Source organism: Microtus pennsylvanicus, chromosome 3 (genome assembly GCF_037038515.1).
Source record: "Microtus pennsylvanicus isolate mMicPen1 chromosome 3, mMicPen1.hap1, whole genome shotgun sequence".
Classification (NCBI taxonomy): Eukaryota; Metazoa; Chordata; class Mammalia; order Rodentia; family Cricetidae; genus Microtus; species Microtus pennsylvanicus.
Genome location: NC_134581.1, coordinates 21,754,619 through 21,779,146, shown reverse-complemented (window position 1 = coordinate 21,779,146; position 24,528 = coordinate 21,754,619). Strand labels below are relative to the sequence as shown.

General features: G+C 45.2%; 1 protein-coding gene across 1 annotated transcript in view; it reads right to left on the bottom strand.

Moving 5' to 3' along the window:
- The window catches only part of Ephb1 (EPH receptor B1), a 436,566-nt gene that overhangs the window by 42,460 nt on the left and 369,578 nt on the right, over positions 1 to 24,528 (bottom strand). The window contains exons 11-12 of the mRNA XM_075964864.1: positions 16,585 to 16,832; positions 7,267 to 7,482 (exon numbers count right to left, since the gene is read on the bottom strand). Coding sequence (XP_075820979.1) covers positions 7,267 to 7,482; positions 16,585 to 16,832 — 464 coding nt within the window. The remainder of the gene's footprint in view (positions 1 to 7,266; positions 7,483 to 16,584; positions 16,833 to 24,528) is intronic.

The following is a 24,528-nucleotide window of genomic DNA, read 5'->3' as shown; positions in this document are numbered from 1 at the left end:
AGCCTTGGACGGAGGCGAGCTTTAGATGTGGAAGAGACACGGAGTGTGAGAGAAGCAGCTGCTGGAGAGCAAAGGGAAAGGGCAGAGGAAGCTCGGAGGAGCTCTGAGAAGTTTGTGCAATTCATGATGAAACAGGGAAGCCTTGAGGGAGCAGGACCTGGGGAAGCAGGAGCATAGCTAGCTGGAGACTGCTTAGAGAGGCAGCCCAGGAGGGATACTGCAGGACGGGACCACTGACACTACTTTAGCAGAGGAAACACATCTGAATACTAAGGAGGAGGATTGTGCTCACTATGGGACAAGCAGGGCCTCTTCCCATGCATCAAAATAGAAGAAACACTGCTGTATGGGACAGAACTTTTTGTTTCCTGAGCATAAAGCCTCCATCCAGAAGTCTCTGGGATTCTGTTGTCTGCACACCAATGTCAAAGGTTAAAGGGTGGAGATCAAATTTAGGAAAGAGTGTGAGACTCAAAATGCAAAAACATTTGTCACAGGTGTGGCACTTTTCCTGAGCTGCATGGGCTGTGTTCTAAGCTGGTAACATTATCCAGAACCAAGTAACAGGAGAGTAAGGTCTGTGAGTCAGACCTTGAGAACTGGTCCTGAACAGTGCAAAGGAGTGTTTGTTGAGACACACATTGCAGAACGCAGACATATATCTGCCAAGAAATAACATCTGTACATGGCACAGGCATTCAGAGCCCAGTGCATCTCATTTTTCTGTTCGCCATAACAGGCAGGAATATTAGGAGCTGCTCAGAACTCTTTCCTAGGTTAGTGAATTTATTGCAATCGTAAGAAAGCACAAAGGAACAAATTTTATCTGTTCATTATTGTGGGAGCCTGTTGGGAAGGAAATGCTCCTGGGGCTAGAAATAGCAATTTAAAGTGGAGAACAAACACCCAGAGAAAAGGACTAGGGTGGAGACGGACGTCAGAGTGCCAGATGAAAGATGAGGGCCTAGGAGGAAAGACTAGAAAACTCTAACAGCTATTAATGAGGTCCTCACTTACGAAGAAACACCAGGTGAATTAGAAGATGATGATGCTAACAGGGCCTTGAAAGAGCTGCGTGAAAGAGAATTAAGGTAGAGAAGACTGTCTCGTAGAACTGGCACTAAGGGCATGAAGCTGCAAGCTCCACTTTTGATATGGGAGTGGATATGCTTCTTATAAACAAAGCCTCCAAGGCATAATAATGAGTATAATTGAAGGCAGAAAGGGAAGGGGAAGAGGGGAGAAGAGGGAAGGAAGGGAAGATTTCCCAAACTTTTTGGAAACCGAACAGCACAAAGCTATACCTTCTGCAGTTTTGCCTATGGGCAGCCTGAGTTTATGCAGTCTGCTCATGCAAGAACAGCAAGGGACACCTCACCAATTTCCTGGGTGGGAGAATCAGGGACATGTGGCTCACTTCCATGGGAAAAGGCAGTGAAAAGGTGCCAATCCAAGGACAATGTAGTTGGGAAAAAAAGACTCCAGAGTAACTGTTACAACCATGTTCAGTGATGTAAGGGAAATTCCTTGAATGACAGAAAAAGTGAAACACTTTAACTAAGAATTGCAAGGCACAGAAACAAATTAACTAGACACTACTGAAGTAAAGTTTACAGAATTGGAGAAGTCCAGTCCTAGGAGAAGACACAGAAGTTAAAAAATAAAAAAAAAATGTGTAAATATGGGTGAAAACTCCCTGAATATGTGAATTATCACAAATATACAGATTTAATAAGCCTATAAAACCTTAATTGAGGTAAATTTTGGAGGGAGGATCCATTTCTAGGTGCATCTTAGTGAGGGTAAAGAAACCAAATATTGAGAGGATCACTTGAACACAACCAGAGAAAAACATTATACAATATAGTGGGGTGTGTGTGTGTGTGTGTATGTGTGTGCGTGTGTATGTGAGAGAGAGAGAGAGAGAATCTCAGATCACATATCAGCCACCCACTTTATAAAATAAAGTAAAACATATTACAATTTTAGTCTGTCTCCTCCTGATGTAAGTCATGGCATACATATTATCTACAAATATCAGTTACATGATTCCCAACATTCTCTGCAAAGTTACTTTGTTGCTTTTTTATTAAATGAATACGGTGTGTGCACGCATGCACACACATGTATGCACATGTGAGGTCAGAGACTGGCTGCCAGTGTCTCCCTCAGTCATTCTCTACCTTGTTTTTTTTTTTTTTTTTCCTGACGAGGACGTCTGATTCTGCTAGCCTGGCTGCTCAGAAGGCCCCAGGGATCTGTCTGTCATTCCTTGCCAGCACTGGGGTGAGAGTGTATGCTGCCACACCAGCTTTCACAAGAACGCTGGTGAGCAAACCCGAGTCCTTCTGCCTGGACAGCAAGTCCTGTAGCAACAGAGCCGTCTTCCCGGCCTCTAAATCAGCATTTGGAAAGAGGCCATTTGAAGCTAGGCAAAAATACACTCCTCTCCCCAGGTTCTCCTCGGGTTTCAGTACCCACTTATGTTTTTTCATCAGAAATCACCATTGATTGACAGCTGCCAACTAGTAGTTTTCTAATACTTTTCTAATAATGTTTTTTTCCTCTTGCCCTATCAGTATAGCATTATACTACCTATCTTATTAGATGAATTATAATCTATTACTGTCATCTTGCATTTTATATTTAAGGCTCAAATTATCTCAGTTTAGACATGGGACTATGCTTTCAGCTGGATATTTTGGATTTTGGGGGCACCTCTTCATCATTATTCAAATTTTTTTTTACCTTTTCATACACATGCATGCCACACATGCACACGCATGCACAAGCATGCACACACACACACACACAGTGTGGTGGTGACTCCTCTCGTTTTCCCTGCTGAGGCTCTGGAAGGGGCCATGTCTCTAATGAGTCCTGGTTGCTTGAAGTGGGCCAGGTAAAAATAATCAAGATCTGAGAGTCAGGTGTACTCCTGCCGCATGGCTGTCACTGCTCCCAGGCATCCCCAGCCCTATCTATTGCCTGTCTCATAGTTCAACAAATGCATCTGCTCAAGCTTAACACTGCACAATCCTTTCTGTCTTTCATGCTTTCCACGTGTGCAGCACTCTCACAGCTGCACTTTTTAATCAGTCACTGGAGTAGTGGTGCCTTCACACACGGGTGGCAATCTCCACGAGCTTATTATGATAGCTACTTTTGTTGGCCCTGGCAAGGAGTGTTTTGGTGAAAGAAAGTATAGAGAAAACCAAGGAAGTAAATTTTTTTTAATATATGTAAACAAAGGAATGGAAGAAATTCAAAGGGACAGGAAGTTGGGGAAGGAAGTCAAGTTATTTTTCTCAAAGGCAAATCTATCACCTTTAGACCATATGCACAGACCTATATGCACATGCGCGGTGGTTTTCCACCATCCCAAGACTGTGAATTCGATCACAGGAGTCTGAGAAAGCCTACTGCTGTTGACCTCTTAGGTATTTTCTCATTCTCCAGTTCCCAGGAATGGTGGTCTCTACTCCAGCATACTAATTGTCCCTCTCGCCACAGGACCTTTGGAGGCACTGTGTGCCCTAACTTGCCATGTTCCTTTGGGGAAGAAAAATGCTCTACTCTATTTTTGCGCCTCCAGAGTAATATGTTGAAGTCCAAATCCCCAGTGGGATGATATTTGGAGGCAGGCTTTTCAGAGATAAATATGGTTAGAATTGGACCGTGAAGATGTAGACCACATAATGGATGAATCCCCTCCTAAGCTGAGGAGAGGTGTGAGCACTCTCTATCTCTCTAGTGAACACACCAAGGTATTCAAGGAGAGGGTCCCTACCCAGAGCCTGAGCAGACTGTTATCTTGACTCCAGATACTCTAGCTTCCAGAGCCAAGAGGAAAGAATGTTTGCTGCTTAAGCTACTCGGCCAGAACCACTTCATTTCAGCAGCCTGAGTTGACTAAAGTTGACTTATTCTTCAGATCTGATAGAACACCACCATCTCCTCCTCTGGAAGTCCTCCCTAAGCCCTAGCCACTGTGAGGACAGTGTATTCTTCACTGTTTTCTTTATGCTTTTATAGCAGATCGCTGTGCTGTTATCGAGCATGTGTCTCATGAATGCCCTTGTCAACACTAGACTGGAGGCATTGTGAAGCAGCAGCATCTCTTCTGACCCTGATTATATGCTTATGTGATAGAGTACTGACACACAAAAGATGTTCAATAAATGCTCAGCTCTTGAATAAATTAGTATTTTCGAAGTATTATCTTATTTAATTGACAAATATGTTCATTGTTTCTATTTCTAGGGAAAGGCAAACAGAAATGCCATGGGAAATATAATGAGTCAAGCGGACATATGACCAGCACCTGAGAACTCTGAGGTCCGGAATCAACAGACCTTGTCATATAGAGGAAGCATTTATGAGAAAATCACTGTGGACAATCTAAGCAATGTGTACAGTAAAAGAGTGTGGGGAGTCTTGCCTAAGAAACTTTTGCTGTAATGTAGATGTATTTGACTCCATCACTACTTAAGTGACCCGGAAGCATTAAAGTGTTGGTTCTTCCAAAGGCAGATGGAACTCCACTCAGAGACCAGTTGTAAATACAAGTGTGTGTGTGTGTGTGTGTGTGTGTGTGTGTGTGTGTGTGTGTACCCAGACAAGGGCATTTTAAATATCACTTTAAAAGAAAAGAAACTTAAGACTAGTCCAAAAAATGTTTTTAAGAGAAGGATGGAATTTGTTTCTTCCACATAGTAAAACTTCCATTAAAATTTTGTTATATGAAGTTTTCTCAAGTCATTATGACTATACCAATAGGAAGAAACACTGGATAAACAGATCAACAGAACCAAACAGTGGACAGAAGGAACTCATTGTTAAGGATGAGTTCAAAACAATAATATTTTGGAAATAAAGTATCGAATGTAGTGGCATAATTGTTCACCTCGACAAAGCTATGTAAGATGTGGCTTTCCAGTCCATATTTAAAAATATGTTCCAGAATATTCCTGGTGTCTGAAAACAAGACAATGGAAAAATAAATACTAAATTCAACAGGAATAAGCTCCTATTGCACATAACAAGAAGAGTGACTCTCTCAGACATGATATAAAGGGAAACAATCAGACATCCAGAAGTGTGCCTTATATGGTTCCATTTCTAGGGCAATCTAGATTGACTATGAAATTTTAAATATACATGCATGTATAGACATATAAGCAAATGAAAATCCCAGAGCAATAGCTGTGTCTGAGTGTGTTCAGCACGTGGGGATTGACCAGAGGTGGTTGGCACATGGAAGAGTCTCCTGGGGGGATGACTAGATTCTTTATCTTGCTAGAAGTTTGACTGATACATCGCTATACATTTGTTGAAATCCCAAATTTGTACTTAACATGTGCACACCACTGTGTACAGAAACAAAAGGTAAGCACAGACAAAAATGACACCCAGACAGAGGTAACAGGCCAGAGTTAGATGGTGAAGAACATACAGCAAGATACTCCTTCTGGGATCTACAAAGGATCTATATGAATATTTTTGGTCAAATTTTTTAAAGTTCTATGTATGTCTGAAATTTTTCTGAAAGTGGTAAAATAGTTTCAGGTGTGCTATTTACATATGGCACAAACATCAACAACACAATTGTACTGAAAACTCTGAGAAACATTGTGCAATTTTGTACAATGAGAACTTTAAGAGTAAACCAGAGCTCTAGGAAGACAGAGAAGAAGGATGGCTATTTTTGACTACTTGTGTCTCAGTGGCTTTGCAGATGGGATGATGCCACATGCAATTAGGAAACAACAGGTGGGCATCTAACTGTGTCATATACCATCACGGGGTAACATTCCCAACACAAACACCAGCAAGCAACCCAGTGAAAAAAGTTAGATAAAGACACAACAGAAGAGAGAGAAATGAGTTATGGCAATTGTATAAAAATGCAAATTAAAGCAAAATGAGGTGCCCATATTTTGCTATCAAATTAGCATAATTTCAAAGATTGCTAACCTCTAGTGTCGCTCAAGATGCTAGGTGATAGACACACTCCCAGGAGAGTATGAATATTCACTAAGTTTTAGAAAAATCAGTCTGGAAGTAAAAAAAAATCCCATGGGGTGCAAAAGAATTCAGAAAAATGAGTACAGTGTGGTCATAGAAAAATGCGGAAGGAGACACAGCTAACTTCGAAATGACGCCTCCAGGAAGAGGTTGGAACACTTTGGCCTGAGTGTCAAATTTGGCTACTCTCATGTTTATAGCTCAGAATGATGCTCATCATTTTTCAAAGCATCACACTGCAAGTGGTTACATAATTCTTTACATAATTCTCCACTGTGCCTGTTGGCCAGGTGGCCTTTGAAGGTGAAGTTTATGGACTCCTACCCTGGGGAGTCATCATCTATTAATTAATATTTGTACTTGCCTCTCGGTAGTATTTTAATTTCTACATTTCATTTTTGAGGTTTAAAGCAGATAGACTGGGAAGCAGGGAAAGACACTTCTGGGTCATGAATGTAGGCAGAAAATGAAGGCACTAGCTAGAAACTAGCAGTTTGAATCAAAGACAGGGGAGCCTTATAAGGTCAGTGGGCAGTGGAGGGGAGAGTGGGGAGAAGTTTCCTAGGAGGAACAGAGGATCAGGTTGGAATATCGAGGCATGGGGAGAAAGCCATGGTGACTCTTCAGTTTCAGTCTAGATATCTAGTGCCAGCTATGGAGATGGAGCGAGAGGAAGGTTACACTGGAGAGTAAAGCCAGAACTCTATTTTGAATCTATCATGGTTCCAAGAGGAATTGTGTGAAGGAGGTAGTGGGATAGAGATTAAGCTACTCAGGATGTGGAGGGGGAGGCTGAGAGGAGATCAGATTCCAGCACTCGGTATAGAGCTGGTACTTAAAGCCCTCTGGATGCAAGATATGAAACGGAACCAGATTCTGATGATGCAATGCCCAGCTCAACTGGGAACCAGCAGCTCCAACTTTGCTTAGAGTTGCTTCCTGTCCAAAGATGTCTCTGATGCCACTCTCCCTTATCTGGAGTCTCTAAATTCGTCTGTTCCAAATTGCTCTTGCCGCTGGCTATGGAACACTGGTGGTTTCCAAGTAGATACCAGCTCTTTCTGCAAAGCTGTGGTGGTCAAATCTTTGCCCAGATACTGGCTGCTGTTATTTCTACTACATGGATAAGTGTCCGGCATCTATCTCCCTAAGTGGGAAAAAACTCAACCACAGGTCCTGAGATACCTTCAGCCATCACTGGCACATGTCACACTTTCTCTGAGTAAACTAAAGACTCACCAAGGAGCTGGTGTAGGTGGGATCTGAGGTGTCATCCTGGAGGTAGCGAGAGAGGCCAAAGTCGGACACTTTGCACACCAGGTTGCTGTTGACCAGAATGTTCCTAGCAGCCAAGTCCCTGTGCACATAATTCATCTCAGATAGGTACTTCATGCCAGCAGCGATGCCCCTCAGCATCCCAACAAGCTGGATCACTGTGAACTGTCCATCATTTTGCTGTGATAAGACAAAAAAAAGGAGATCAGGATCAAGATGGGCTTCAGTGGCTAAACAGGAGCCTCGGCAGCATGGCCGATGGCTTGTCAGCCCTCTGTCAGCACCCAGCAGTCAGCTCTCCACTGCTTCCTCCTGCTCCTCCCACCTCCTCATCTCTTTCCTTGAATGCTCTGCCCTCTTCTTGCCAAGCCCTGTCGATTTCATCTCCAAATTACATCTCAAACCGTCCACTCCTCTCCCTTTCCACTGCCACCATTCCAAACAAGTCATCGCCATCCATCACCTGGAACAGCCTCCTGCACCTGCCCCCCTACAATCCATTCTCTCCATGGCAGACAGGGCCATCTTTTCAAGACATAAATCAGGCTTTGTCACTCCCTGGCTTAAACTCTCTAATAGCTTCCCACTGCATTAAGGGAAATCTCCCAACTACTCAGTACAGCTTAGGAGACCCTAGGGACTAGCTACTACCTGGCCTTAGGCCCTAGGCCCACACACTCAAGATGCATGAAACCACAGGGACTGAAGAACTCTAGGTTCGGACTTGCCCTGGAGCTTCACAGTACCATTTCTTCTGTTTCTTTCTCTCTAAGCCCATCCCTATGTGCCCTTTGTTTTCTGCTTAACTGTTCCTTCCTCAAAGATGGCATTGTTATTATTCCCCCTTCCCAAAATGTAATTAGCGCTCTCTGAATATTATTTTCACACGTGTTACTATATTGCCTTATATTTTACAAGTCTGAATTTGGTGGATGTGGGTGTGTGACCTTCTGTCTTTGCTGTTTGCTTCTAACTCTTTGAGCACAAGAACTTGTATCTCTTGAGGTCCCTATAGTATTTTCAGTATTGAAAATTTTAACAGAAAATAGAAAAAGGAAGAAAAGGAGAAAAATGAGGAGGAAGAGGAAGAGGGGGAGAATGAGGAAGAAGAAGAGGAGAAAGAGGTGGAGGAGGAAGAGGAGGAGGAGAAGGAGGAGGAGAAGGAGAAGAAGAAGAGGAGGAGGAGAAGGAGGAGGAGGAATCCCAACACTTTACAAAGCATGAGTAGTTGAGTGACCAGCATCACTCGGTATTTTCCAAACTCAAAGTCTCAGGCACATTCCTTGAATTTTCTGAGCTGGCACACTTTACTTTGCATAACTAACTTCACCTCACAGGGGTCAGTGGGGGCTGAAGTTCACATGTAGTGTCTGGTACCTGGAGCCATGCTAGTGTCCCCAACATTCCAGGTGCTCTCTCGTCACTGGTGGACTCACAGTTTCAAGCCTGAATGCCCTCCCCATTAGAGAGGTTTTCCAACAAACAGAATGTGTGTCTTCCACTAGCCACATAGAAGCTCCTGAGTCGTGCCTCTGCAGACAGTGGTTAAATCAGTGGGCCCTGAGCCAGGCTGCCAGGAACTTCCCTTCCTACTTAGTTTAGCCTCAGTTTCTCTCCAAAGGGTAGTAAGTTGTATCCTATACCAATTAGAGCACACAGTAAACATTGGAGGAGAGGTGGGAGGAGGCAGGGCACCTGAGGTCTAGCCTAGTTATTGTTGAACACAGGGACTGGGTAAGCCACTCTCTCTGCATCAGAAGTCCACATGTGAAGTCCACAAGCGTAAAGTGTGAGGGGCCCCTTTGTATGGAGCATCTGCCGGATAGAGTATACAACACATCCACATCTATTATCTCATTGTGGCATGGATGGGAATGCCATTTTTGCATCTACTACAATGAGAGTTACTTTTTCAGAATCTGTCAGTAGCCAGTGATTCCCTGGGGAAGGTGTATCGGTTGGTTTTACCAACTTGATACAAATCTAGACATCAGAGGGAACTGCTCCCATCATATTGACCTGTGGGCCTGACTGTGGGCAAACATTTTCTTGATTAATGATTAACATGGATGGCCTGTCCCACTGGATTGTGTCACCACTGGACAGGTGGTCCTGGGTAGTATAAGGAAGAAGGCTGAGCAAGCCATAGGGAGCAAGGCAGCAAGCAACTTTCCTCCACTGTTCTGCTTCTGCTCCTGCTTGAATTCCTGCCTGGATTCTAACCATGAAGGACTGTGACCTTCTAGACAAGCAAACTAGGACCCACCCAATGGGCCAGGCTGCTGCTAACTGCTAACCACCTCCCCACCTGCCTGGAATGCTTTTTCTGTGACATTTTCTTCTAAGGACCTAAAATAAAAGTACAGCATTGCTTTGTGGAAAGACTGACGGATTTGCTCATCTGCGAAGGATGAACGTACCAGGGATGGTTCAAATCCTCCTCCCGAGTGAACTCCCATCAGCACCTTCTCCAGAAGCCAGCAAGTCTTTTGGGAGCACCCGCATTTTCCCTAAGCCTATCTCTGAGAGAGCTGCCTCCTCAGAAAGTCACCGTGCAACTTCTGTAAATTATAAGAATGCTTCCCAGCTTCAAGTCACGTGGGCTGGATTTTTCTTTAAATTCCATTTTTCATTTTTTCTTCTTAAGTGTAGGTGACACGCTAGTGAAAAATTGGTATCTCACTAAAGATTCCATTCTGGGGAAGGGCAGCGGGGCTCACACACAGCGAGAAGGCTGCTGGCAAGTCTACAAGGCGAGGTTTGTACAGTTGTACTTTTGCTTAATTTCATTGCAGCTTTCCTGGTTTTGCCTTGTGGTTAAAATTTAGACCAGGCATCGCTATAGTCTCCATGGAGAATAGAGGCTGGAAGTGGTTAAAAGCTGGGTGTCTGGAGAGATACAGTTTGGACCCTGAGCAAGTGATTTAGCCTCTGGAGAGGTGACCCCACACCTTGAAGAGCACAGGGTTATCTCTTCCTGAACACTGTGGGGGTTAAATGAGATCACAGGTCAGAGCTTTCTTTGGGGACCCTGTGATGCTCCGATGACAGCATTGATCATTGCACCCAGGAGCCAGGCCACCCTTTCCTCTTAGTCACCTCCTTCCTCCATGGACCTCAAGTGTTCCCATTGAGGGAGACCTGGGTCCAGCCCAAGGTTCCTCATGTTTTCTTGAGCGTGTGAGAGACACTCTAGGGTCCTCCCTCCTGGGAAGCACAGCCCAGTGGTCTGAGCTTGGCATACAAAGGGTCAATACTGGTAACAGTTCCCTGATGCATACCCAGTGGTAACAGTGGTTGATGGAGACTTAATGACCCACGCTTCAAATCCAAATCAATTCGCAAATACCAGTGTCTTCCATTACTTGACTTAGAAATGGCAAATCAGACTTCCCAGAATATGATCAGAGCCTTCAAACTGGCCCTGGGCAGAAGAAAAGGCAGGCAATATTGTATTGTTTTCATAGAGAAGATAAAGGAAGTCCAGAGGATCTACGTGAGCAGACTTAAATCACTCTGGGAGGGTTTGAGTTATCACAGAAGTCTAAATCCGGAGTGGCAAATTACTTCTGTGCTGACAGTCCATCTCTGATCCCCTGGTAATGGCTGCCTTCCGTGGTATGGAGGGAAGGGCTGCGGAGGCTTTAAGGGGAGCAAAGCCCCCTGTGACTGATTCTGCTGCTGTTATCTGATCTCCGAACTCCTGTTTTATGCCTGGTTCCCTGGAATATGCTGATTCTGCAACATATTTTTCTTAGGTGCTGCGGGGTAAACATATCTCTATAGGAAAGGTCCTGACTGTTGAATTTACTATCTTGGTGAAACCTAAGGGCACAAACACACTATTTTTTTTCCCTGATGTGTTTTACTTGATTTATTGGAATGGTGCATGTTTGGAGGTCAAAGGACAACTTGGTTCTCTCCACTACGTAGCTTCTGGGGCTTGAACTCAGGTGATTAAGCCGGTGGCAAGCTCCTTTACCTGCTGAGCCATCTCGGGGGCCCTGGGAAATTGTTTTGAGCGACAAGTATTATCCCTTAAATTACAGAGCGTGGTTGGCCACAGGCTTTGTAATTGCAGAGATAAGAACACCAGCATAGAAAATGAGCAAGGCAGAAACACCACCACCTGGTTTCTGGGCGACTTGGGGAAGCAGCGGGGCTCCATGCTGAGCTGATGGGAGCAAACATGGAAGGAGACGCGGGCGGGCCTGGGTGGAGTGGTTTAAACTTCCTTCTCATTCTGAAGGGCTTTCTACTGAAATTGCTTTCCTGCGAATGCATGGAGTCACTTGCCAGCCCTCGTAGCAGACAGGGAGGATTTAGGTATTTCCACTTTCATTGACAAATCCACTTCAGGAAATGAAACCCTTATTTGATTTGTTTGAAGAGAATGAATCATAGATTCTTTTTTTAACTAGATGAGAACTTTCCAGTGCATCCAGCTCAATGCCTTTAGTTTATAGATTGGAAAATTGAGTTAACGGACTTGCTCCAGGCCAGAGGGTGACTCATAGCAGAAGCTGAGGCAGGGCATCAGTCTCGGGGCTTCGAATCTGATATTCTCTCACTAGTTGCTTCTTTCTAGCTTTAGCCTATGAGTGAGCTTCCCTGAGGAAAAACATCTCATTTGACACCAGTCAGAGACTACCAAGTCTTCCAGATGTGGCCATCTCCGAGTGAACCAACAGGGACCATGAGGCTCTACTTTGGAGCTTTTGACCAGACATGGATCTGAGCTTCAGGGTTGGTTCTAAAGATTAGGGAAGAGCCATCAGGTGAGTGACATTAGAATTTTGGTACCAAGAAGAAACTCTTTCATTTAAAGCAATTAGCAATGAAGAACCACCTCTTGGGTATTCCCAACCCTTCTAGAAAATGGGAATTCCAAGTTCTACCAGGACAAGGATGGAGAATGGGTAAAGATGAAGTGTGGATCTCTGAGGCTCTGACCCAAGGCCAGAGTGGCGGCCCTCTCAAAGCTGCTAAGTCCAGGACTAGAGGAAAGGAAACAGCTGGGCAACACAAGGATTAACCCCCTTTCTCTATTCTTTGAATGGTGGTCCTAAAATTATCCTCATTCCCAGAAGGTGGACCCTGTAGAACTGAACTGATGACCTATTTTTTCAATTTTATCATGTAGCAGATACATCAATTAATGTTGCTATGCTCCAGGGTTCAGTAGTAAGGCTGAAATTAGATTTATAGATTACCTGCCTCCACGAGGTGTGAACAGTCAGACACGCTCCGTTTCCCTGCTCCTCTTGGCACTGCCTGTTCTTGCTACCCCTTCCTAGTTGCGCCCTCACCTCTGGTTTCCTGTGTTCCTCTCTTGCACCTAGGTTTCCTCCCCCTGTACATACAGCTTCACTATCACGAGAACCCCCAGTGCCTAACAAACCTATGTGTCCTGGGCCTGAGGTGGAAAATGCTATGTCTCAGAGGAGTAGCAAGGTGTGGCTTTGATTCCCATAGGCTCCTAAAAGATGATTTTCCCTGTCCTATTAGTGACCTTGGGAGGGACTCTGATTCTTTCACCCCTCTGGTGACTTTCTCTAAGGTAGAATCGAGTGACACCAAAGAAATGCGTGACTCTTGAGAGGGTGTTGAGGATGGTCCAGAAAATTCTTGCCTCTTTGTTCCTGTTCGTTTCACTGTCTCCAGAAGATCTGACCATGAATTATTGCCCTAGGGAAAGCACAGAGCATGTCTCACTCTCATGTGTCAACAAGGACAGAGAATGAGATGCCACGGGCACACAGCATTTCTAGAACTCTCTTCCATGCTCTAGAAATAATTGTGCATGGTTTTCACTCAGCCCACATTTACCATGGGCCCACTGTGCCAGGCACTAGAGTTTCTGAACAGAGACGCAACCATTCCCTCAAGGAGGCATGGGTTTGAAACCCCAATTTACAGCCCTTACTCCATTCCCACTTCTTCAGCTCCTCCAATGACTTAGCTTAGGCAACGAGCATGTACTGCCCTGAAAAGCCAGCTTTGGTATTGTCAAAGTGCAGCTTCTGATTGAGGCCCACTGCCACGCCCATGCTGCTCCTGGGAGTGGGAGCAACCATGCAACCATTGTAGATTGTGAGATAGCCGTGCTTACTTTAACTTCTACACATACCAAGCTATCCCACAGTTCACCATTCGTTTCCCCACTGGTCTGACAGGCTCCCCATGCTCTAGTCTCAGAGAGTTCTCCCTCTCCTTGATAGTCTTCCTGAAGAGGAAGACTCATTGTTCTACCCTATAACATCTCAGCCCTTTACTCATAGAAACAAAGTGTTCCATGGGCAGGTAACAAGTGACAGCTCCTTTGAACATGCAGGTTCGAGGCAGGGAATGCAGCTGTGGTGGGCTGTATTCTGTAAGATGGGTATAGCAAGACTTCTCTCTCTCTCTCTCTCTCTCTCTCTCTCTCTCTCTCTCTCTCTCTCTCTCTCTCTGTGTGTGTGTGTGTGTGTGTGTGTGTGTGTGTGTGTGTACGTACCTGTGGGGGCCAGAAGTCAACACTGGCTACTTCCCACAACCTTTTCCACTTTATTTTTTAAGACAAGGTTTCTCGATGAGCTCAGAGTTTCAACTAAACTAGCCAGCCAGCCAGAGAGCCTTAGGGTCCACATCTCCTTTCCCCACCCCAAGTCGAGTACTGCTGTTACAGATATGTGCCAATGCATCTGTTCATGTGGGTACTGGGGATCTGAATGCGGGACCCCAAGTCTAGTACTGCTGTTACAGATATGTGCCAATGCATCTGTTCACGTGGGTACTGGGGATCTGAATGCGGGACCCCAAGTCTAGTACTGCTGTTACAGATATGTGCCAATGCATCTGTTCACGTGGGTACTGGGGATCTGAATGCGGGACCCCAAGTCTAGTACTGCTGTTACAGATATGTGCCAATGCTTCTGTTCACGTGGGTACTGGGGATCTGAATGCGGGACCCCAAGTCTAGTACTGCTGTTACAGATATGTGCCAATGCATCTGTTCACGTGGGTACTGGGGATCTGAATGCGGGACCCCAAGTCTAGTACTGCTGTTACAGATATGTGCCAATGCATCTGTTCACGTGGGTACTGGGGATCTGAATGCGGGTCCTCATCCTTATGCAAGCACACACTTTACAAACTCAGCTATATTCCTAGCTAGCTAAGACTAAAGTAGAAAATACTGGGTCATTGTCATCCCTGAACATGGGGACTGTTCTCCTTCCTTGGATTTTGATGGGTCTGTCACTGCGGTAAAAGTGACACTATATGACTTCCAAGACACACAAATGGTGCAGCCTTCGCTGTCTCCTTGAAAGATGCTTGTATTTGGAGCCAGCCTGTTCCAAAGATATTCAAGCAGGCCACCAGGGAAAAGGTATGGCTGATACCACATTTAACCTTCGCGTTAACACAGAGTGAAGGAAACTTCAGACAATTTCAAGCCGAGTCGTGAGCTGTTTCATATGACTCCACAACAAAGCAGGTGTTCTGTCCCACACCGTGCCTCAGTTGCAGGCTCATGCATGTTGCTGTGTCATCATTTGGGTCTTGGGTGAAGAGTCATAAGGCTTTAGAGCTGTATTCTTCTATTGCACAGTCCCAGTCTTCACAGTGGGCCTGGCCAGAGCACTAAACCAATCAGTGTTTCAGGGTGAACAATGGTCCTTTGATCAACCACAGTTGCTGACTGGGTGTGGGGACACACATAGTCTGTTCACACAAAGTTCTCACTCAGAAGGCTCTGGTCAGTCTTTGATTTTGTTCCTAGACTCTCTGGTCCCAGACTTGATGTGAGATTCCCCTCTGTATGCTGTGAATACCATTGGTTAATAAAGAAACTGTCTTGGGCCTGTGCAGGGCAGAATAGAGGTAGGCAGGGAAAACTAAACTGAATGCTGGGGAAAAGAGGGAAGAGTCAGAGAGACTCCATATAGCCACTACCAGAGACAGACTCACTGGAACTTTGCTGTTAGGCCACGAGCCTCTTGGTAAATATAACATAATAGAAATAGGTTAATTTAAGATGTAAGAGCTAGTCATTAAGAAGATAGAGCTAACAGGCCAAGTAGTGGTTTAATTAATACAGTCTCTGTGTGGTTATTTTGGGGCTGAGCAGCTGGGAACAAACAAGTGGCCTCGAACAACACACACTCACTAGATGTTCCCCCTGAGCCTCTTGGTCAGGCCTGATTCCTGGTCTAGGTTTGGCTATCGTCCACTCTCCAAATGCCTCTGTGATCTCCTGCATGAAAGTGGCTCCATTGTGAGCACAGCTTCACAAACACATGTCCTGACACGGATCCTTCATGGATTTCTCAAACAGAAGGCATTCATGTACCTCTACTTCTGCTGCAGGTTGAACTGGGGGATCGTACCATTCTGTACAGATGTCAGGAAAGACTTCTGGCTGCCTGTGGTAGCCTTTCAGATGCCTCTTTGGATGTCAGGAGGCTCAGGGATTTTTCTAGAAGATGGCAACCCATTTTCTTCCTAACTAGCCAACTGAAGAGAACTGGCTAGGGGGCTGACGATGCTGGTGAAAGGTAGCCACTGGCATCTGCATGAGCCACACTAGGCCATGAAGTCTCTGAGAGTCTCTTTAGACTCAGTCACTCATGAAGATACCAGTGACCTCTCTTTACTTCCACCATTTTACTCAACCTAAAACATTTATTGAGGCCCGCCCCCACCAACACCCTCCCTCTAAGAAGACCTCAGATTCTGCTTTGTTCTCTCTTCTTTAAAAATATATATTTAATCTGAAATACACTTAATTAGAATATAATTACATCAGTCCTCCCATTCCCTTTTCTCCCTCTAGCTCCTGCACCCATGGTTCAGGGAACATCATGGAAGAATGGATGGACAGAAAGATTGTATGAGCCAGGATGTCAGGAAGTCTGCTCTGAGCCTGCCCCTTAGAAACGTGAGGGCATAAACAAGACCCAAACAACAATAGTGTCCAGAGACCTGCTAATGAGAGAGAGGGAAAACCTCATAGTGGAGGAGTCCCGTTCATACATCAAGAACTACAGACTACTAAAGCCTGCTGAGAGAGGGCGAATTAGCCTCTCCCACGTGTGAGTCCCTGATTGGTTGTACTGTACAAAGTCATTCTTCCCTTTCCAGAACAAATCTCTGCTAACCTTGCCAAGGTCAACACCTGCCTACACGTGACCAGCCAGTCCTGAAGGCAGACTATCCTTAATACGGACACTTCTCCCCAGGACCTTTGCTCTGCATCTGACAGTATTAACATCACCCACGCCCCTCCGTGGCTCTTACCCTGAGGAAAGAATCCAAAGCACCGTTCTCCATGAACTCCGTGATGATCATGACAGGCCGACTCTTGGTCACGACCCCCTCCAGGCGAATGATGTTGGGGTGGTCAAACTGGCCCATGATGCTCGCCTCACTCAGAAAGTCCCGACGCTGTTTCTCCGAGTATCCAGCCTTCAGGGTCTTGATGGCCACATAGATTTCCCTCTTGCCTGGCAGTTTCAAACGACCCTTGTACACCTCTCCGAACTCCCCTGAAACAGCAAGCGTGCAATTAGGCTCCTCATCCTTCTCAATCTGTGGAACCACAAGGGGAGGCATCTTACCAAGAACAATGGTGCTCCAGGTAGGACTGTGATTAGAGCGGAGAAATGGAAATTGGATTCGTCTCTATGCGACTGTGATGTCTAGGCTGTAATCAGTTCATAGGGAACACAGAAGGAATACTAAAGTACATCCCATGGGCCAGTTCTTAGAAATAGTTTGAGTAGACAAAGTGGAATTTTACAACATATCCAAGTTTGGGTTTTGTCCCACACTTAACATGTGCGTGTGCGTGTGTGTGTGTGTGTGTGTGTGTGTGTATCCCAGATGAAAACTTAAAAAGAAATGGTCAGATTGCTTTGGCAGAATCGTGGTTCATTTTCAGCAGTCGGTGCACAAATGTCTGGGCGATGGAGGGTGTGTGAGTACTGTGGTTGATGTTCCCACATTGAACACATGGGTGGCTACTGTGTCCTCCAGAAAGCAGGCCCTGAAAAGTTAGGAAACAAGCAGGTTTATCCATGAAAGACAAAAGGGGAAGGAAGCAGGACTGGGCAGCGAGAGCCCCAGGTCACAGCAAACCATACCCTGAGCAGACCTGACAAAGGCTAAGCCAGCCAAACAGACACATTCGTCACCCCAATCTCCCCACCAGGCTCACTGGCTGGGGGCTGCTTAGAGGAGCTGGGTCTCTGCAGGATAGCAGGGACAGACCCAGGGAGTGTTGCAGCCTGAGGCCTGAACAGTAAGGCATTTCCCCACGTAGGCACAGGCTGAACACCTCTTTGGGTGTGCCATAGGATTTCAATGTCTTCTTTTTTTTTTTCTTCCAGTAAAATCGCTAAGAGCAAAAACAATTTTGATGACACCATTTCATAGCTGTCTGAAAGAAGAAGGTCTTGCCTAATGCGCTTTCAAAAGTTATTTGATGGTTTTACTTGGTTTTGTGACTTCTACTTCTTTCCTGGAGAGTAGTTAAGTGTCTCCTTGCAAGGGCTTCAGTGAAATGCATGTCACAGGCCTGTCAGGAGAAACAGGGGCTTCTGTTGGGCAAACTTTCTTTTTTTTTTACTTTAAGCTTCTGAAAGAAAAATGATAGTGCAAACTGTGAACAATCAGATAAACTCCTGGCCACATTGAAAAGACGCGTTAACAGGCTCCTGCACTTTAGTCCGGCACTCCTTTTACTTCCTGTGACAGAAAGCACTAGAAGAAAGCTACGCGAAAGGACTTTTATGCAAAACTGCCCTGAATTCTCCTGGACATGACACGATGTGGGGCTCCGGGAGAAGCCAGCATAGGCACTATTAGGAAGATTTCGTCCCAGACCTAATACTGAGATGGCTATCATTTGACATTGAATCATGTGCGGCTTTGGTGAATTGCTTGAGGTCGGACTGAAACTCTCTCAGATTTGGAGCTTGCACACCCGCTGGAGGACCTGGTGCGTGCCTGGCATGCCAAAGAAAGTCAGAGTGTCGTATGCAATGTTATTTGCTTGGCCTTTGCCTCGTCCACACTCTGGCCATCAACTACTGGGATTTTAGCACTGCTTCATCCCAAAGAAACCTAAGCAGTGGTGCTTAACACCATACGTAAAGGCGGCTCAAGGAGAAGGATCTCAGCTCAAATCACCTGCACTTAGATAAAGAAGCCTGCCGTGGTGGTACATGCCTGTAGGAATGCCAGGGAGGTGGAGATGGGAAGATTTCCTAGGATTCACTGGCCAGCTCTTCTTGTTGAATTGGTGAGGTCCAAGTTCACCACCCCAAAATGTATGGGACAGCGATCAAGAAAGCTATCCAATGTCGCTGGGCAGCAGTGGCGCATGGCTTTAACCCCAGCACTTGGGAGGCAGAGTCAGGCGTTTATCTGTGAGTTCGAGGCCAGCCTGGTCTACAAGATCTAGATCCAGGACAGGTTCCAAAGCTACAGAGAAACCCTGTCTCAAAAAATCAAGAAAAAAAAGAAGAAAGCAAGCTATCCAGCATCAACCTCTTATCTTCACATGTACACACAGGTGAATAAACACACCAACACACATACATGTGTGCCCACCCACCTCTACCCACATATAAGAAGGCTTGCACAGCAGTCGATGAACACAGAATGCCCATGTCAAGGAATGGTTGGAAACCACCACACCCATCCCAGGGAATGCCTAGAAATACCAGAAGTCATAGGTGAGTGACATCCATTGACTCTGAGAAATGCTCACATGATGTTACGTGAAGGAGAGGAGGGAAGCGAGCGACAGAACATCATTTGCTGTGTGTGCCCACGTGGGACACGTCCCCCCACTATAAAAGGAAAATTAAGGAAAGTACATATCGAATGTATTTTTAACATCAAATTATTTTTAAAGAATGGTTATATGAGAAGGATGGAGATAGGACATGGGAGTAGAGATTAGTAAACTTGGTTTAGATAATTTTATGTTGAGTTGCTATAATAAGCGTAACTCGAGTAGTTAAAATGCAAAAAAAATTTAAATTTGAATACTAAACAAAGACCTGTCACATATATGTGTTTCTATATATGTGTGTGTGTCTGCATATATGCGTGTACATATATAACATGCATATATATAGTAGAAACCAGTCTTCTGGTAACCTAATATTTAGCAACTATGTATATAAATAGTATGGTTGATAAATAAGTTAATTGAATACTATTAGTTAGTATTTCTTCTTGGTGCCGTAATGAGTTCAGTTTCCTTTAAGAGAAAGGTATAGCTGAGAGTTTAGGGGGAGGGTATGCTACCATTCCCTCTGGGTGAAGATAGCCCACAAATATTTATCTACTGGACAGCTGCTATGGCATACTTCATTCCATCCAATCACCATGAAATTCCTACAAATAAAATGTCCACTTTACTAATGAGCAAATTAGCAATGAGACACCCAAAGTCTGTTCCCAAAGCAGACAGCTGAAAGTCAGTCAGGGGTCTGGCCACACCCACTCCATTTCTTACCATTTGCTACTGGATGAAGTTACAATTCAGAGAGCATCCTGCCTAGCTTACAGCTTCGAGCCATTCTGTACCTGGCAGTGACAATCTTAGCAAGTCAGTCTCCAGGTGAGAGCACGGAAGCAGAATTCCTTCTTTGTCTCCTTTCCTCTCTCCTTCTGACCTCCCCTCACTTTCTTCCTTTCTGAGACATGGTCTGCAGTCCATGCCATCCTTAAACGGGCAGCAATCCTCCTGCCTTGGCCTCATGTGCTATCGCCCAATTCAGAATAATTCCAGAAGTGGATGCCATGCACCCAAGACTCTTGCCTGGGACCATAATATTTTTCAGTCTGTGTGTGTAGTTTGGGAAAAGGCACTAGATTAGCATGATGTGCCCCCAACCATACACATAAACACCCCAGCTGAGAAACACTGCTCTGTGTTAGCTGTTCCTGCAATTAGAGCACAAAGACTTGGGTATCGTTGGAGATTCTGAGTAGCCGACCTGGGTGCAGCCTGAAATTTATGCATTTAAAAGCTGACTACGGGATTGGCAGCTCCTGGAGGAAAATGAAAAAATAGGACTTCTTGCCCCCAAATTCTGAAGGATTTCAAGATGGAGACCGGAGAGCATACAACCAAAATGGAGACCTTTCTGATCATGGGTCCACGCCTAATTGCAGTGTCCACATTCCTTGCTGCCCTTGCTCCTGTTTCTGGGGTGTAGGTGTGGCCAAGGCTGAGAACTGTGCTTTAACCCCCAGCATCCTGTAAACAGATTAGCAGACTGCCCAAAACCCAGTACTCTGAGACGTCTTTTGACTCCGCTGAGCTTATATGCCGACTGCCTCACACTGCACATGACCAGGAACGTAGTGTAGGCTTTACTGATGGGAGAGGAAAGAAAGAAGAAGGGGGTGATAACAAACCAGGACAGCATGCTGTTGAGAAGATGTCTCCCTCGGGACATTGTAGATGAGATTACTTCTATGACTGACAAACGTTACTTCACCGTTTGATCTTTACGGCTAACCTCTCTTCAAGTCGATGCTTCTAAGACTGGAGCTTCAGATTATATCAGGTTATATTTTCTGTGGGGTTTCATCTCATTCTTTGAAAGTTAAAAAATAAAAGTGGGCTCTCTTTGGGTAGGGTGAGGTGGGTGTAGTTTCTGGTGACTTTAGTGCTCAGAAATCTCTTCTGCGGTGATATAAAGTGTGGGGATTCCGGAAAATTAGAGATGTTTAATAGTTTCTGAGCCAGGAGGCTTTCAAAGCACAACTGCATAACAAGTTACTGAGTATCAAGGCATCCCTCGGAGACTAAGTGGTGCCGGAGTGCAAGGGGGCAGGTCAGGGAGGAAGTTTTACTCCAGCCTGCAAGCTGGTCAATGGACTTTGGCTTGGCCCTTTCAGCTCTGGGACTCATCACTACATAACAGGAAGCCCCAGAAGGCTGCCTTCCCTTCCTACCTGGGACTTGAGACAGGGGTCATTATGGATAACAAAGGGGAGGAGGCATAAGTCTCTATGGCCTTGCAGGACTTATGGGTGCTGTGGAAGGTGTCTTTGCCAGGAAGCTGGCATGGAGGATATCCCCAGCCAAGTCTTAGCATGGTCAAATCTAGGGAGTCTGGAATTCAGCATTTCTACGGCTTCACAGGGAAGTATGAGCCCATGACCGTATTGCCATTAGCAATGACAAGGAAAATGCAGGACTTGTGTTGTTTGTGATCTACAGAGGTGCTATTCATGTGTATTCTTTAACTTCTCTACTAACTTTAGTTTGGGTACCAACTTCACAAACTGCCCTTGCCTGAGAGTCATGGTATGCAGAAGGCAGGGGAACACAGGCTGTGTACAGACTGGACTGCACAGTGAGACTCAGTCACAAAAACAAACAAGCAAGCAAGCAAGCAAAGCAAGCGACAGATAGCACTCATCCTTACTTCTGCTCTCTGATGATTTCCTGCAATTAGAACAGAACTTAATGGTGTCTTATTGTGTGAAGATCTGAAATCTTAAGGATTTCCCTGTTGTATGTGTCATCAGAATCACACTTTTTTTTCATTTCTTAATAAAACATCTTAACACACTAAGGTGCGAATAAGAACTGGTTCAGCCAGAGAGTGATGGCAGTTGGTGATTTGGTGAAGATTCTTACCTACTATAGGTACAGGCAGCCTCATTTTGGTCTGGGTAGACTTTGATCAGCATGCATCTCTGCAAGTGACCTGGGTCCTCTCCCGTAGCCTCTCATCTATTTGCTCGGGGCTCAGCTCCAACATTCGGACAGTACAGAGGCCAAGGGCACTCAGCGCATCTTGTCTAGCATCTGCATCTAGAACTTGTTAGGAAACACGGATTCCCAGATCCCAGCAGATCCACTAGATCAGAGGCATGGTAGGTGGAACCTGGAATCTGGACGCTGGCTCATTTCCAAGTGGATCTGATGCCTGACTCTCCTCTGAGAGGCACTTTCCTCAGGGCTGTTGGTGCATGCCTCCTAGCTGCCTCCTCTGACAGTCCTACCTGACAGCTCTGGGAACTATTCCTTACAAGCTGCGGCCTTGCCAATGCCTCTTTCCTGCCTTCCTCCACAAACTGAGGACAAGAGAAACGGTGTTTTGGCACCATTAAATACCTCAACTATTATATATCAAATCAGAAGGGAAGAATTTCCAATTTTTGGAAATGAAACATTCAACCTGCCAGCAGGTGCTTCCAGAAGCGGCGATTGGCTGTATGCAGCAGGAATCTGCACCCACAATTGCATCCCCGCTTTTAGCAGCATCCTGAAGTTTCAAACTGCCTTGGGGGAGAAAATGGAAAGCAGAAATTCTAGTTATTAATTCAGGCATACCTTCGATATGGAACTTTTAAAGAATAAATTTAAGCTAGGTTCGAAAGAATGGTTTCAACATGATAGCCTGGACAAGATAAGTAGGTTATGACTAAACACAAGTGATGGAGGAAGGTCATTGGTTAATTATAATAAAGAAACTGCTTGGCCCTCATAGGTTAAAACATAGGTGGGAGGAGTAAACAGAACAAATGCTGGGAGGAAGAGGAAGTGAGCTCAGAGACCATGCTCCTCTCTCCTGGGCAGACTCGATATCTCTGCTCTCTGAGGCACACACAATGAAGCTCCAAACCAGGATGGACATAGACTAGAATCTTCCCGGTAAGCGCACCTTGGAGTGCTACACACATTATTAGAAATGGGCTAGTCCAGGTGCGAGAGTTAGCCCAGAAGAGGCTAGATATAATGGGCCAAGCAGTGTTTAAAAGAATACAGTTTGTGTGTTGTTATTTCGGGTAAAGCTAGCCGGTGGCGGGAGCTGGGTGGCAGAAAGCAGGCCCGCAGCTCCTACTACACACAAGAAAGATGAGGGCTATGGCATGCATCTCACCACCTCCTGGCCATGCACAGAGGACAGACATTACTAATTGAGCATACTCATCATTATCCTTTTGGCAGAGTTCCTCTGTTATCCATCACCTAGGCTGCTATAGTAAGTATATGAGATGGACTGGCTTCACGGTCACAGTGTTTACAGAAAGCTCAGAGCAAAATGAACTTCTCCTTTTCCACAACTCTTTGCGGTTGTTAGACGACAGCATGCTTCTGTATCGCATGTGTTTAATATATGTGTACATGCATGGGATTACATATGTATACATAGTGATCTTATTTTCATAATTAAACGTATATAAGTATAAATTTAAAAATGTTTGGGGCCTCACTGACCTTTCCTTAGGACACACTTAGAAGGAGAACAGAGACAAGATGAGTGTGGAGTTGTATGAAGTGTGTTCTTTTTTTTTTTGAAGCGTGTTCTTAGAATGAGAACAGAGACAAGATGAGTGTGGAGTGTGTTCTATGAAGTGTGTTCTTTTTCCAGTGACCATAGGACAGTCTTTACAGTATTACCACATGGGGTAATGAATTGGAAGGCAGTATTGTAATTCCAAGCAAAAAGGCCTCGGTACTGCAACTGCTAGGCGGAGTGTACCAGCAGAAGCAATGACTGTGTAGTTAGCTGTTCTTTTCCACGGCAACAAAAGTGGCAGCGAGTGCAGGGGTTTCATTTACCAGCTCTGGATCCGCTGCATCTGGGTTTAAATCGTAGCTGCATCATTAACTCAAGGGCAGCACAGCCTGGAGCAAGCTATCCCCTGCATGTTGATTTCCTCACCAGCCTAAAAGACCCATACACACGTAAACGTCAGCTCTGACTCACAGGCTATTACAAGGATTAAATGCACAGTACTTGTGAAATACACAGGGTAGTGCCAGGCACACGGCACATGTTAGAATGTACTGCACACTTTAATCATGTTTCCTAGAGACATCACCTTGGGTTCTTCTTCTAGAATCCTTCCTGCTACCCTCATGTTGCCCACCTTCACTCTAAATGATGCCAAGAGTGTCGGGTCAGCAAGGAACCTTTCTGCAGAAATTCATCCAAAGATGACAACCCCACATAGTGAGCACACATCCATCTGTATACAGCATCCATTCCCTTACCTGGTCCCTCCTGGCAAACAGCCTTCTTGTACATAATCATCTATGGTGGAAGGACTGGATTCGTAGCTACTAGAGATGGGCATTTATTCACTAAAATACAGTCAGCATGCTCTCCCTGGATAACACCTCTAATGACATCCTTACCTACAATTTCATGCACTTAACAGCCATATGCTCGGGCTACTGCACAGCTGCACAGGGTG